This window comes from Corvus moneduloides, chromosome 1 (assembly GCF_009650955.1).
Source record: "Corvus moneduloides isolate bCorMon1 chromosome 1, bCorMon1.pri, whole genome shotgun sequence".
In the NCBI taxonomy this organism is placed as follows: Eukaryota; Metazoa; Chordata; class Aves; order Passeriformes; family Corvidae; genus Corvus; species Corvus moneduloides.
The window spans coordinates 141,538,549-141,552,408 of record NC_045476.1 but is presented as its reverse complement, the minus strand read 5'-3'; the positions used below and the strand labels follow the sequence as shown (position 1 = coordinate 141,552,408).

Sequence of the window (13,860 nt, the reverse complement as noted above, 5' to 3'; positions counted from 1 at the left end):
GTTTTTTTAGCTCTGTATTTGAAGAACATTTATGGCTATTATCACATCCTGCTATTATTAGTATATTATGATTTTTTTAAATTTGCATTGAAAAGCACATTTATTTCTGTCATATATGACTTAATCCTGATCCCTGGACAATTATTGGCAGAATTCATTACAGTCATTGAGTGCAAGAGTGGGAAATAGGCAATCCTTTTGCTAAGTAACTCTTACTGAAACAATCCAGTTTTGCCATTTGCTCTTTATCATTGCTCTTTTTTCTGCCCTCAAAGATGACAGCTGTTTTAATTTCTTTTTAGTTAACTAGACTAAAAAGTAACTTGTATTTTATTATGGAATGAACTGCATTTCTTCCCCTGGCTGCTCCTTTCTCATTTATTGCTGAGTCTTCAACTGTGCTGGCTTAAGGCGTTAATGAGGAAAATACCTTTGGACACCCGTTATAGACATCAAAGCAGTACACAGATATAGAACACGCCTTCCTTTTGGTGCATCAGAATCCAGATTATCTGCAAGTAATAGACTAAGAAGGGGTTCTCCAATGAGTCAGCTGATTAAAGGCAATCCTCTTCCCTGAGAGCTCTAATTCTGGCTTTTACAGCTAACTTGTGCACAAGGAGTGCAGATCAGTGCTCCTTCCCTATCCTTGTGCTCATCACCAAATGATCATGTTCTGCTTTTAGTGCTCAGTTAAAGCATTGTAAAAATGCTACTGTCATGTGGAGGGAAAGAAGATGGTGGAACAAATTCAGTACTCCCTGCAAGCAACTGCTGGGAACAGTGTCTACCAAATCTACTCCACTGAAAAGAGCAATGGCTATTTTGTAGATTGGATGGTGGCACTTTCAGGTGCTCCTGATTGTTTCCCTTAAAGTGAATCAATGCTTTATTATTCCTTAATTTCTCAGTGTCTTTCTCTGCCCTGTCCCCCTCTTAAGACCCTTAGTAATTTACCTTAGGCACATAATCCTTCATTTCCCTACCTCGTACATCCCAGTCTCAGAGTGTGACCCCTTGCACCTTTCTCAGTCAGCATGAAACTTCGTACCCAGTCATTGGATATGAATTGGGATAGGCAAAGCTGTGGGCAGAGTTGGTGTAAACAATATAATGGCCCCATTGCTGTGGGCCCAAAGCTGCTTTATCCCACATCTATTTTTGCCTTTTGTTCTACATTTGCTCACCAAGCTGCCTGTGGCTCTTTGTGTATTAGGAATGAATGGTGACAATGGAGCAGCTTCCCTATGGCATGCAGTTACTGTGGGCACCCCCAGTGTGTCCGGCACTATCCAGCCCAGCACCCAAATTAATTTCTGTCCATAGCTGCTGTTGTTGGTAGGGCTAAGAATAGCCAGGGGCCTGCTAGCACTGCCAGATGTGAGAAGCAGAGCAAAATGTGAAATGCCACAACGGTCTGGAGGAGAGTAAGGCAGGCAGACCTCATTCATTGCCTATGCAGGCAACTCAGTGTTGGGAACAAAGTCTACTAAGTCAGGTCTTCTGAGTGGAGAAATGAAGGTGAACTCCTCTGCTGAATGTATAGGGAGAAATTGCACTTTCAGACATGCTGCATTCAGTTTTCATTGAAAGAAATTTGAATTCTGTTTTCCTGCTTTTTTATTTTTTCCTCCCTTGAATTTCCCTCCCACTCCAAGACAATTTATGTCCTCTCTATGGACAACCCTTTGGCAGGTGGTTTAAGGAACTACTTTTGCCATCATATACATAAATACAAACTGGCTAATTAGGTGTCAGCTAAAAAGCCCTGCTTTTATATCCAATGGAAAATTTCTGCCTAATTGCTCTGAGCATCACCTGGTCTAATTGTAATTGGCTAAGGAAGGATTGCAGAGCTGTTACTCTGCGATGTTTACTTCATCCTGGCTGCAGGGAGAATTCCTTTAAGATGTGATTAATGAAACAGAGAGTGGATGAGAAGGATGAAAAACAATGCCTCTGAATTTTAATATTGCACCAGGCAGTTATGTTCAAGCACTCGTGTGCTTTGCGACAGCACTGGCTTTATGGTTTGTCTCTTCTCGTGCCTGTGTCTTGGGCAGGCACAAGACTTGCAGAAGCGTTGACCAGCAAAAAGTGCAAAAGGCCTGAACAAACTAGGATTGCACCAGTCTCCATCAACCTATGGGATTGTTTTTGTCCCTGAGAAGGACTCAGTTAATATATTTCAATAATCAACCTGCTGTTATCCCTTGTAAGTAAGTACCTGGAGGCTAAAAAGGCTGCATCTCTCCCCAGCTTTAAAACAAGTAAGAAAGTGTTTCTCCCACAGATAGAGTGAGTGAAGTTCATCAGTGCTGATGGCATTCCCTGAGGAACAGCAGTGCTCCATCCTGTGGATGTGTAGTGCAGAATGGGACCTGGAGAGTTAATTGTCCAGTTGGAAAACCAGAGTAGGCTCAGAAGAGACAAAGCAAAGTACAAAGCAAAACACATGTGCAAGTTCCCCAAGTACAAGTGCTTCATGCCATGTTTGGAACAACCCTTCTGGATAGCTTTATGGAAGAGATATATTGTGCAGTTCTGGAGAGATGTGTTTTCTTTGTCTGCCTTGAATTTTACAAAGAGGATATGAAAGATGATGTCTAGCAATTCCTAATCTAACAGTAACTATAACTAAACACAAAGGCTTTTCTGACTTTGGTTTATTTCTTCTGTCTGCACTTTCTGCCATGATATATGTTAAACATTTGGGTGAGACATTAGAGCCTGCAGTTCTGCTGAAATCGCTCTGGCCATAAATCTCTCCAGTCCTGCAGTGGACAGGTTTTGCTTTTTTTCTCAGCGGTGACAAATTACAGACAACTTATAGAGAGCTAAGCAAACCTGAGGTGCAGAGCATAGTACTCCAACCAACCACTCACCTTCATGGTTTCCAGCATGTTTCAAAAAAATGAGCAACTTCAGTTGAGAATGCCAACAGGAAAAGTAGTTTTGCAACGTTCTGTCCATGCCACAAACCTTCCCAGAGAGAGATGTAGTTACATTTTGTGCAGTAAGTACTACAAGCCCCTCTGTACATCCTACACAGAGGGACGTGGCACTTTGTGCTCTTTGGGATTATCACTCAGCAGCAGAGGCCCAGAGACTGATGTGTAAGAGACAGGTGAGGTAAAAATGCAGGACCTGGGACCAGTTTAGCTGCTGCCAAGCACTGAAACACAGGTGAAGAAAAATCAGGGCATATTTTTGCTCAATTCTACCCTTGGTAGAGCTGCATAATTCCCATGTACATTGATAAGTGCCTATTACTTTGTGAAAAGCTCCTGACTTTTAAAACTTGAGAACGGCTCAGGAGGTCCCTGAAAATCCTCACAAAAGACACAGGAATGCAATAAAGTCAAAGAGGAAAAAAAGCAAGGAAATTTCAATTGTAACATTAGTGAGAGATGTTTTCTGCATATCAGTGTTCCCTTCAATAAAGGTACATTGTCAGTTAAAGATTTGCTTGCCTGTAGCATGGAAAAAATTCTTTCCCCTGTTTAAAACCAAAGTTGTTCAGAATTTCTATGGTAAGAACTAGTCCTATTAGATTCAGAGACTAGGAGGTTGTAAATATAAATGTAAATATAAAATGTAAATATGTAAATATAAAAGAAAGATGTAGGACCTCATTATATTTAATCCAGAGTCTGGATAATTGGGAGCTGACTGTACAGAGTTTATGTATGCTTACATAAAAGTTGTGGTATCCCTGGCAGGTAGTTCTGTCATAGTTTCCTATTCTTCCTTTTTAAATGAAGAAATATGTTGTTACAATTTCCACAGGTTTGTATTTTTTTTCTTTCTGGCAAAATTTCTTCTGCCAATCAGCTATGAGGCTATAAAAATTTAAGGACCAGACTCTGGGCGTGTGGCATGTACACTATATAGTGATTGCTTCCGTGCACAGCATTAACACTGGGTGACTTCGTGCAGACTTTGTATGTTCTGATGCATCTTTGCCAACATCCAGCTGTAGTAATGCTGAATTCATAGTTGGATGTCTTTTCAAGCCCTTGGTAGCAAAATATTGAACCAGAAGTGAGGGAGATCTGGTTATGCAGTTCAGGAGACTGGGTAGAGTCACTTGGAGGCTGACAGAAAATAACAGGTTTGTAAATATTAGAGCTTTAGAAACAAAGAAACAAACAAAACCCCAACAAAGCCCCTAGAATAATATTCCTACTTCTAAGAAAATTTCAAAATAACATTCACATATTTTATTCCAGAGAAATGTTTTGTCCAGCAGGGGGTTAAGTGTGTTTTGCAGACAGAGAACAGATACATAATACATTTACAGAATTTCATGCATTAAATAAACTTAAGTAATTTTAAAATCATCATTAATTTTGATAACATTTGAATTAAAAGCTGTCTGAGGCTAAATGTCATGTATTATTTATTTTTGTTCCACTTTCCTGTTTTCATCACGCAAGAACCAAAAGTGTTTATTTTACTGGCAACATTAAAACAATCATATGATTTTGAGTAAGTCTTTTGAGATTGTTTGCAAGTTTTTTCTCTTCTGCACGTCTGCTTCCTCCCAGCTGGGGGCTGGCTGTTGCATGGAAAGGCCAGCCACGTCACGGAAAAGCCCTGTCTCTGATCAGATGGGCTTAATATAAACCAGGTTTGCTGAGAAAGAATTAAAGAGGCAGCCCCAAAGCAGGAGAGGATTTACTTCAGCAGAGCTTCTCAGTGTGTCACAGCCCACCAAGAGAGAAGGGCAGTGGGAGCAAAGGACTGGACTGGCTGCAGGAGCCTGGCACAAGTAAGAGTGGATTTGGACCCAGTCTTTTACTGGAGGTGCTAGAGAACTGGGTAGCTAAATGCAGTATGGGGTATCAAAAGCAGCTTGAACCTGGAGTGCCGTGTGTGACAGGGACTTGTTTGGCTTTGTTTAATGAAGGATGACAATTTGTTAGGGGCTAAATTGTAAAATGTTTGTGTTTATTATGGCTTTGTGAGTGACTGCTTGTTGCAGGTTGTGAGTTACTCTCTGACTGAATCAGAGCTGGCTTTTTTCATCTGGTCTTTTCAATGGGTACTGCAAGGAAAAAGTGCATTTTAAAATTCAACCACAGTAAATATTTAATTTTGCTTGTGAAGCAGCCTTTGCTTAGTGCATGATTTCTTCTTTAGATGTATTTGTAGATGACAAAGTTACTGTGACTAGGACCATGCAAATGATCTCATTTTGCCCCAAAGTACTGCACATCGCAGAGAAAATATTATGTATGCTGCAGTAAGTTCACACAGTGCTTTTTCTATATATTTGTCCAATGTCCTGCTGGGCATTTACTCACAGAGGTTTTCAGACAGTTTTTTATAAGGAAGAATAACAATTCATATGTGTTTTTCTACTGTACTCTTTATTGTTCACCACCTATTACTGAGCTTTGAAAGTGGTTGGCTGAATTTTATGGGCAAATACCCTATTTACTGATACGGAGGCAAGAGCCAAGAAACATCAGATATAGGGCAAAAAAGAAAAATGTCTAAATAACGGTCACTTTAGGAGCTGGAATGCATCAAAGTAACTTTCCTAAAAATGGTAGCTGTTGGCCTGTGAGAATGACATCACTGTTCTCTGCCTCCAAGCAAGGCAAAATAGAGTTTGCTGAGTAAAATGTAATTAAGAGCCAGGCTTATGTAAGAAGAGTGAATCTATCTAATTAATTGTGCAGTAATGAAGTTATTGATTTAATATCTATAAATTAATGAGCCTTTTCTCCCAGTGATATCTCCTGTAGAAGCTATAACCTGTACCTCCTTAGGAAAGCTGTTGGACTTCACAATGTCCTCCCTCTTTCCAGCCAAAAAGTCGCTGTCTGAGGCAGAACCATTCTTTGTTTACCTGACCACAGACAAGACCAGACCCAAATCCACCCCATCACAGCAAGACTTTCTTGCATAACATTTTGTACCAGGGTTGTCTAAGACTGCAGTGAGTGATGCCTTATTGCTTTCCCAAGAGTTTCAACTCTTAACTGAGACAATGAGAAAGATGCTGCACATCCAGCTGCACTGGCAGTTGGAGGCAACTGAGAACAGTGCCTCTGTTTGTCCCCAGTCAAGCCAAAAGATGGTGAACATTGCCTGTAGCACAGGCAGTCTCTCGGCAGGGCTGAGGCTGCTGTGCAGGACGGGACAGGTGTGGTGAGTACTGTCGCTTCCTTTTCCTGGGACACAGCAATGTCTCCCTCTTTCCAGGACTGGGCTGCACCTAGCACAGCCCTGAGCTTGTAAAGGCTAAACAAGATAGGATTTAGCATGTGAGGGTGGTATTATCCCTAGGAAATGGGATAAGTCTTACTAGTGAGAAATATTTCTTTGTGTACCACCAAGTACAAAAGAGAGCAGAAACGTTAATTTTTTTTTTTTCTCACATATTAGGTCCCTACAGAGGAGCATGATGTGCTGCCTTGCAGCTAGTAAGAAAGCATTTCTAAATATTTTGTGGATAACATTTGTGATTTCCCTATTTCTCACTAGGGGTTAAAAATGACTCTCAACAACGTTACCATGCGTCGCACCCACAACAGCAGTCTGCACCAGCAGCAGCAGCGATGGAGCATCCCTGCTGATGGAAAGAATCTGCTGGTCCAGAAAGACTCCAATGAGTACAACCCACAGAAACGATACACCATCAGTCCTGATGAATATTACAGAAGGAGCTGGTCCTCAGAGTCATCCGACTCTGTCATCTCCTCCGAGTCTGGCAGCAGCTGCTACCGGGTGGTGCTGATCGGGGAGCAAGGAGTAGGGAAGTCCTCGCTAGCCAACATCTTTGCAGGGGTGCACGACAGCATTGACAGTGACTGTGAGGTGCTGGGAGGTAGGTAATTATGTCCTGGGGTGTTGGTGTTCACTTGCAGTCAGCTCTGCCTGTAGTAATTGCCACAGAAAGAGGCCATTTAATGTAAACCAGAGTAGCAAGCGTTTGGGTCTGGTCATCAAAACTGATTGATTGAACTCAAGCACTGCTTTTAAGAGAGCACAAAAGCAAAATAAGATGAGTAAGATACTCTCCAACAATGATTGAAAGCCACTGAAAGAGAGCAATTCAGATTCCCATGCTATTTCGTTCCAAAATACCTGTTGGAAACTGCCTCATTCCTGCCTGTGATGATGCAATACAAGAGTCTGCTTCAGCTTTCATGCTGGTCCAACATTTGTGTCACCACTGGCACCACAGGGCTGACTCCAGCTTTACTTGTGGGAGAGAAAACAACTGAAGGTCCTCATGATTTACAAGAATTAAATACTTTAAAATGATATGTAAGGAAAAAGTTGCCTCCAAAATATTTGCCATTAGAAGTCATCTCAGCCTTTCTGTATGAACACACTGCCTTAGTGCAGGCTGGATGGAGTTTGAGTGAAGCATATATAATTTTGAGTAAAAACCTTGTTTCATGTTACTTGCACAGTATGGGCTCCTTCAGGAGGAAAAAAGATAAAGGTCCTTCAACAGAGTAGGAAAATTCCTGTTGCCCATCGGGGGAAAGGCACAAGCTGTAGCTTCCCCCTTGATATCCTCCCCTGCTTTGTCTAGGATTGCAAAGTGTTCTTTAATCCCAAAGATCAGATCACGCAGAAGGTGTGGCACCAATTCCTGAGCTATGTTGTGTGCAAGATGTTGATGTGGAAGGGTTGTGCTGCCACAGAAATCTGCTGTGTCTCTAAGGATGCTGTTGCTTTCAGGGGACATGCAGTTTGCTGCCTGCATTTGTCAGTATGCAGGACTTTCTTTGTCTCTCCCATATCCCTTCTGTCTCCTGCCTGTATTTCCTTGGTGTGATGGTGGCAGTGCTACAACAGAGAATTTCTGGGCTTCTCTTCCAACCTTCTCTGAGGCATAGGCCTCTAACTCTGCAGTTAGGGGAAGTTTTGCCCAGGATTTTAAAAAGCCCAGTACCAGGAAGGTTGGACCCACATTTTCCTTGCTTGCTGTCTCAGGGGGACACAGAGATTTGTGCCTTTAGGGGATTTCACTGATTTAGATGTGCTCTGCCTTCACCTTCTGTCATCAACTTTTTCCATAGTTCTAACAGCTCCTCAGCCTGGAGTATCTCTGATAAAAGTTTTCCTAGTGCTAAACGAGTGAAGTAGAGTAGGATCCTTGGACAAGCCATCAGAAAGTGCAGCTGATTTGCTTTGCACATCTCTGTCAGGCAGTTTTCTTTTCCTTCATGTGAAGCCATGTGGTTTCCTCTTTCCATCACACTTCCAGCAGCATTGCTTGGAGTATAGCAGTGACAGATTTTCAAGGCCAGCTCTGCAGAGGTAATTGGAAGTCTTGCTGTTGTTATTTTTCTCCTTTTTTAGTGTCAGCTTTGAAAAAAGCATGAAATGAACTAAGCGCTTGTGTTTTATATTCTACGGAAGTTCCTTAGGACTGACCAAGGTGCAAATCAGTGCTGAATATGACTATTTAGGCATAGTATTTTCAAGGAGTGTGATTATGCATTTGTAGCTTCTCTATATGTAGTGCAGTGCAGAAGGAGTCTTCTGGATGTTGTCCTCTGGTGTGCATGGAGCTTGTTCTCACACAGATGCTCAGTCACTCGAAGAAACTATTTTCTTTAGCTTTACAAACTGGAGCTTCATCCTACACACTGGAAATTTTATTACATGAGAGGATAGTTTCAGGGTAGCCAACTTGCAGAGGAGTACAGCTGCTTTTATGGAGAAGCTTTGCTACTGACTGTAAGTTGAAGCTAACTTATGAACACAAGTCTCATACTCTTGGGACCTCAAGGGAAACTACTCCTAGAGTTAGCTCTGTCTTTTTAGTCTTGACATTTTAAGCATGGGCTCCATTTGACTTTATTTTACATGTGTAATATTTTTGGCTCATATTTTTGCTGGGATGTAGACTCCTAGCTTTGAGGAAAGGCTCTGATTACTATTTAGGGGAAAGTTCACTTCATCAGTGCTGAGCAGAAGTCTTATGAGGCACAGGTTAGACACAGCCCTATCTTCAAGCATGGTTGGGACAGATCCTTTAAATGCTGCACTATCCAAAGAACAGCTTTTTTTTCACTGACCACTAGTGCAAGATTAGAAATGGGTCCAAACCCCTTATTGCTCACCCAAATGTCCCCAGCTTTGGGGAAAAGAAGAAAGATTGGTATTTGAAGCAGAAGCTAGACTGAGATTTCACAGCAAGGGTTGATCAAAATTCAGAGTGGCAACAGCCCCCTTAGATCTAGGCAGAATTTTGCTGCATGGCATTTATAATCTAGGTATGAATTTTTATGGCTGCAGTACAAAATAACAGACCTTCTGTGTTTTTTTTCATTTTTCTGCTATTTAACATCAAAAGTGATGTGGAAAACTGTGTAATGGGAGAGAAACTAGTGCGCAACAGAAGTTTCGGTCTCTCTCAAACTCAACAGCTGTTGTCCCACAACACCCTGTCTTCCTCACTTGGTAGGCTGTTCTCTGTATTGCTCTCAGCAGCAGTGACTGTTCACCCGTAAATTGTCCATCCTAAAGTGAAAGCAAATATTTTCCATTACTCAGCCTTGCTGGATTCTGCTGCTCCCATGGGGCAAATGTTCAGCCTTTGGTTATTTCTTCCACTGGTTCTATTTTCTCTCTCCCACATAAGATAAAGAGAGTGTCGGCCAAAATAATGAACACTTTGTTTCCTGATCTTTCAGCATCCTTCATCTATCATGGAAAGTAAGGCAACCAATAATGAACAGAGTGCAGGTTCAGTGCTGATGGAAATGAGGAAAGAACTAGATGTGAGCTGCCCTAAAATTTGACTCAATAACTCTGTGAACAAATCACCCACATTCAACAACTTGGATTTTTGTAGCGTACATGATGACACAAAATAATATATTACCAACATTTCTGCTTTTCTTTCCAGAAGACACGTATGAAAGAACCCTGATGGTGGATGGGGAAAGTGCAACTGTTATACTGCTCGACATGTGGGATAATAAGGTACTTAAATTTGTTTTCATCAAATGCTGACAGGAAAGTGTATATGAATAACTGCTAATATAAAAAGTAAGTTTCCTTTAGGAAAGAAAATAGATGTTTTCCATACAGCAGAATCAGGGAAGATATAGAATTAACCCTACCCCACATCAAGGCAAGCATGCCTAATGGCTCTGCACTGTGAGCCTGAGAAGTGCAAGTCCTCATTTTTTAATGATAAAACAAAACATTCAAGCTTTCTCCCCAGACCATGTTCATTCCAGCCTAAAGCCAGCACAATAAATTATCTGGGTGAGTTTTTGCCCTCCTTTGTGGTGAAGTATTCATACCATCACCACATTGGAATTACTTGTAGTATAACTGTGATTCAAACCATACCCATTACAGTTTACAGCAGGAATGCATTTGGATTCTCTAATGTTTTACTTTCTAAGTAAAACCTGCTCCGGGCATAATGATGTCTGACCATTTAATTTGAACAGCGTGAGGGAGAATGGATTCGAGACCACTGCATGCAAGTGGGAGACGCCTACTTGATTGTCTACTCCATCACAGACCGAGCAAGCTTTGAGAAGGCCTCTGAACTCAGAATACAGCTCCGCAGGGCACGCCAGAAAGAAGATATCCCCATTATTTTGGTTGGCAACAAAAGTGACCTTGTCAGGTGCCGTGAAGTGTCAGTGGCAGGTAAGGAAATGATGAGCATAAACCCAACATAAGCATTAAAAGTCATCTAGTAGCTTTTGGACAAACTGCAGTGCTCTGGCTGAGGGAGTACGTTGTGATTAGGACTGGGCAATAAAAGAGCAATAAAACAACAGAGGACTGGAACAGAGGGCAGAGTACTGGGAAGGGTCTGCCAGGTCCTTAAGCCTTCCTTGGTAATACTGTTATATGTCAGATAATCCCATTTCTGTATTTATTAAGTACCATCATAAATGGGATTTCTTCCCTTCTAGCTCCTAGTGTAAGACCACTGCAAGATGTTATTTCTCTGGTAGCTGAAAACACTTTGGATTCCCAATGCATATTTACACATAATGAGTTTATCCCCCTTTATTCTGCTGCCAAAAATTCTCTTCTTTATAACCAGTTTTCTGTCCTCCCTGATGAATTAAAATTCCCTCTCAGTCTTTATTTTGCTAGTCTGGGCAGGAACTGTGCAGCCTTTCAGAAGAGGTCTCCTTACTGCCTTGCTTTGGGATGCTAAATCAGCCTTCCCTTGGCTACACACAAATCAATAACCACTAAGCCCATAAATAGGAATGGGGAGACTGTTGGGAACATTGTTGCTGGCTCTCAACATCCTCAATCAGTAAAATCTCTTCTTGGAGAGCCTTCCCTAAGGCTGAGGTGACACACCATAACACATAGCAGTGCATTTGATGTTCTTATCTTGGCCCATTAGAAACATGGGTTCTTCTGCTCAGCATTTCCTTCTCTCTGCAGCTGTTCTGCTCTTCTGTTTCCCAGCTGAGCTAGACTTTTTCTTCCTTTCTCTGTGGATGTGCACAGTTCCTCTGGCTCCTGTTGCAGTTGCCCCAAGTGAAGGGCTTGAACTGAGGGGCTCACAGGGAGCCCAGGGTTGCCTTCTCATTCCTCTTTGCCCAGCTTGAAAGTTCTTTAGGAAGATGGCAGGTGAATTCATGTCACTGTAGTGGCCCTGGCAATGAATTCACAGCAAGCCAGAAGACAATAAATTGGCTTGTGTGTGAAAGACACCTGTCAGGTTTAGCTTAGGCTCATGTAATTTGGGGTAAGAACTGTTTTCAGATGTACCCCTAAAGCCATAGACACAGTTCTGCCTTTATTAAGGGTTTTGTACATGTGTCTGTTCTCACTGAAATTACTACCGTTCCAAGGCTCTGGTTTACACCCATGGCCCATGAAGGAGGAATGTGCCCTGCTTCCAGTGCTGTGCTGTATGCCTGGAGAGGGCCATTATCACCTTTCAGTGCACCTTGAGGGAGTCTGCATCGAAGATGGCCAGGTGGTACTGAGGCATTGCTGGCCTCCCAGCCTTCAGTGTCTCAGCTCAAGTCTGTCATTCCATGCTACCTTTGCAGCCAGCAGCGTGGGCTGGGCTTTACTGGGAGAGAATTAACGCCCCCCTCCCCCTCCTCCTCTGGAAAGGGGCTGTGACACAGAGCAGATGGATCATGGGCTAGCAGGCAGCATCAGGTAATTAAAGACTTATCTGTGCCTACATTAGGCTTGAGGAATTCCCCGGTGGCTCTGACTCCCCTGCACATGGCAGCTTGTCTCTTCTTCCCTCCTCCCTGGGGCTTGTGACCCCATGTAACGTGTCCACCTTGCAATTTTGCAGAGGGGCGAGCCTGTGCCGTCGTGTTTGACTGCAAGTTCATTGAGACCTCAGCAGCTGTGCAGCACAACGTGAAAGAGTTGTTCGAAGGCATCGTGCGGCAAGTCCGGCTCCGGAGGGACAGCAAGGAAAAGAACGAGAAGCGACTGGCACTACAGAAACGGAGAGAGAGCATCCCCAAGAAAGCCAGGCGGTTCTGGGGCAAAATAGTTGCCAAGAACAACAAGAACATGGCCTTCAAACTCAAGTCCAAGTCTTGCCATGACCTATCAGTACTTTAGGAACACTGGACTCTGCCAGAGCTTGTGGCATTTTGTGGACATTATCTAACTTTGTCATGGGACAATCAATCAATCTATATTAGATTGGGCTATCAGTGACTTAGGTTCACAGTTGTGCTTGTGATATGTGCTGGCATAAGAACAGCACAGTGCATGGAAATGTCTCTCTTCCTCTTTTTTTTTTTTTTGTCAGTAGTTTTAAAAGAAAAGTATAGACCAGAATGACCCAAAATTATGCTGGGAACTGTTCTGGAATACACCTGTTCTTTCTCTTCTCACCTTTGGATAACAGTGTAAGAACCTCAAATGCCGTGACTTGGGAAGTGAATACTACTGTCTCCGCATTTCTCCTTGTTATTAATATTTCTTTTTTAAAACTGTAAAGAATTGAGGAAATGACTGGAGATTGGTCCTGTGTCAGTTGGCTGGTCAGGCTTGAGCACCCACAGCTGAAAAAAAATGCATTTTTGTAAAATAACCACAAAGACACCTGTTTGGTATTTTTTTCTTTATTTTGCGGATTAGTTTCAGTGAGTTTACACATCTCTTACTTTGAAAATATTTAAAGGAAAAATCTTATAGTCAAACAAATTTTCCTCTCATCTTTTCATATTATGGGACTGTTTAAAAATCATAGTGAAATTAAAATTAAAGTGCAAGTTGTATCAAAGTGCATCAAGTGCAGGCTGCCAAACCTTTAAAAATCACCTGAGCTTTTTTATGACACCACATGGACTTCTTGTATCCATCCTTGGCCTTTCTCTATGCCAGAGCTATGCTGTATTTATTTTTGTGCAAAATAACAAGCATTTTAATGTCGAGGGGAAATGTATTTATTACCAATTTTCTTAAGATAATAATGTTAATGTTATTACCATTTTCTATCTAATATCTTTTTTTCAGATAAGCAAGTTTTTACTTACATGCCTTGTAATAAAATAAATAAAATATATGACTGCCTTTGAGTCTCAGTAGGAAATTCCTAAGAATGTTTTCAAGGAGAGAAAAGATTGTGCATGCTGGGCAAGTTTGCTGCTTGGCAAGTACAGTGAGGATTCCTTACATCTCTGAACACAGGCTGCATAGAAACCTAGGATCTCAAGGCAGGAAGCACCAGGAGCCTCAAAGATATGAGAGCACAGCATCCTTCACATATACAAACGGGGTGGTGAGAGAGTTAAAAATAAATCACTCCTAGTAAAGGTGTTTGGCCTTTAGCCTAGAAACACTTTAGAAATGTAGATGAGCACTGTTACCCCAATTTTGGAGATGAAGAGAAGTGAAATCATACATTCA

At 41.9% G+C, this 13,860-nt stretch overlaps 1 protein-coding gene across 1 annotated transcript; it reads left to right on the top strand.

Annotated features, from left to right (window-relative positions):
- The first annotated feature begins 4,640 nt into the window (after positions 1–4,640).
- Positions 4,641–13,524, top strand: GEM (GTP binding protein overexpressed in skeletal muscle). The gene is made up of 5 exons (XM_032129394.1): positions 4,641–4,774; positions 6,499–6,841; positions 9,887–9,963; positions 10,443–10,647; positions 12,287–13,524. The coding sequence occupies exons 2-5, from the start codon at positions 6,508–6,510 to the stop codon at positions 12,562–12,564; spliced, it is 894 nt and encodes a 297-aa protein (XP_031985285.1). The 5' UTR covers positions 4,641–4,774; positions 6,499–6,507; the 3' UTR covers positions 12,565–13,524.
- Positions 13,525–13,860: the final 336 nt, after the last annotated feature.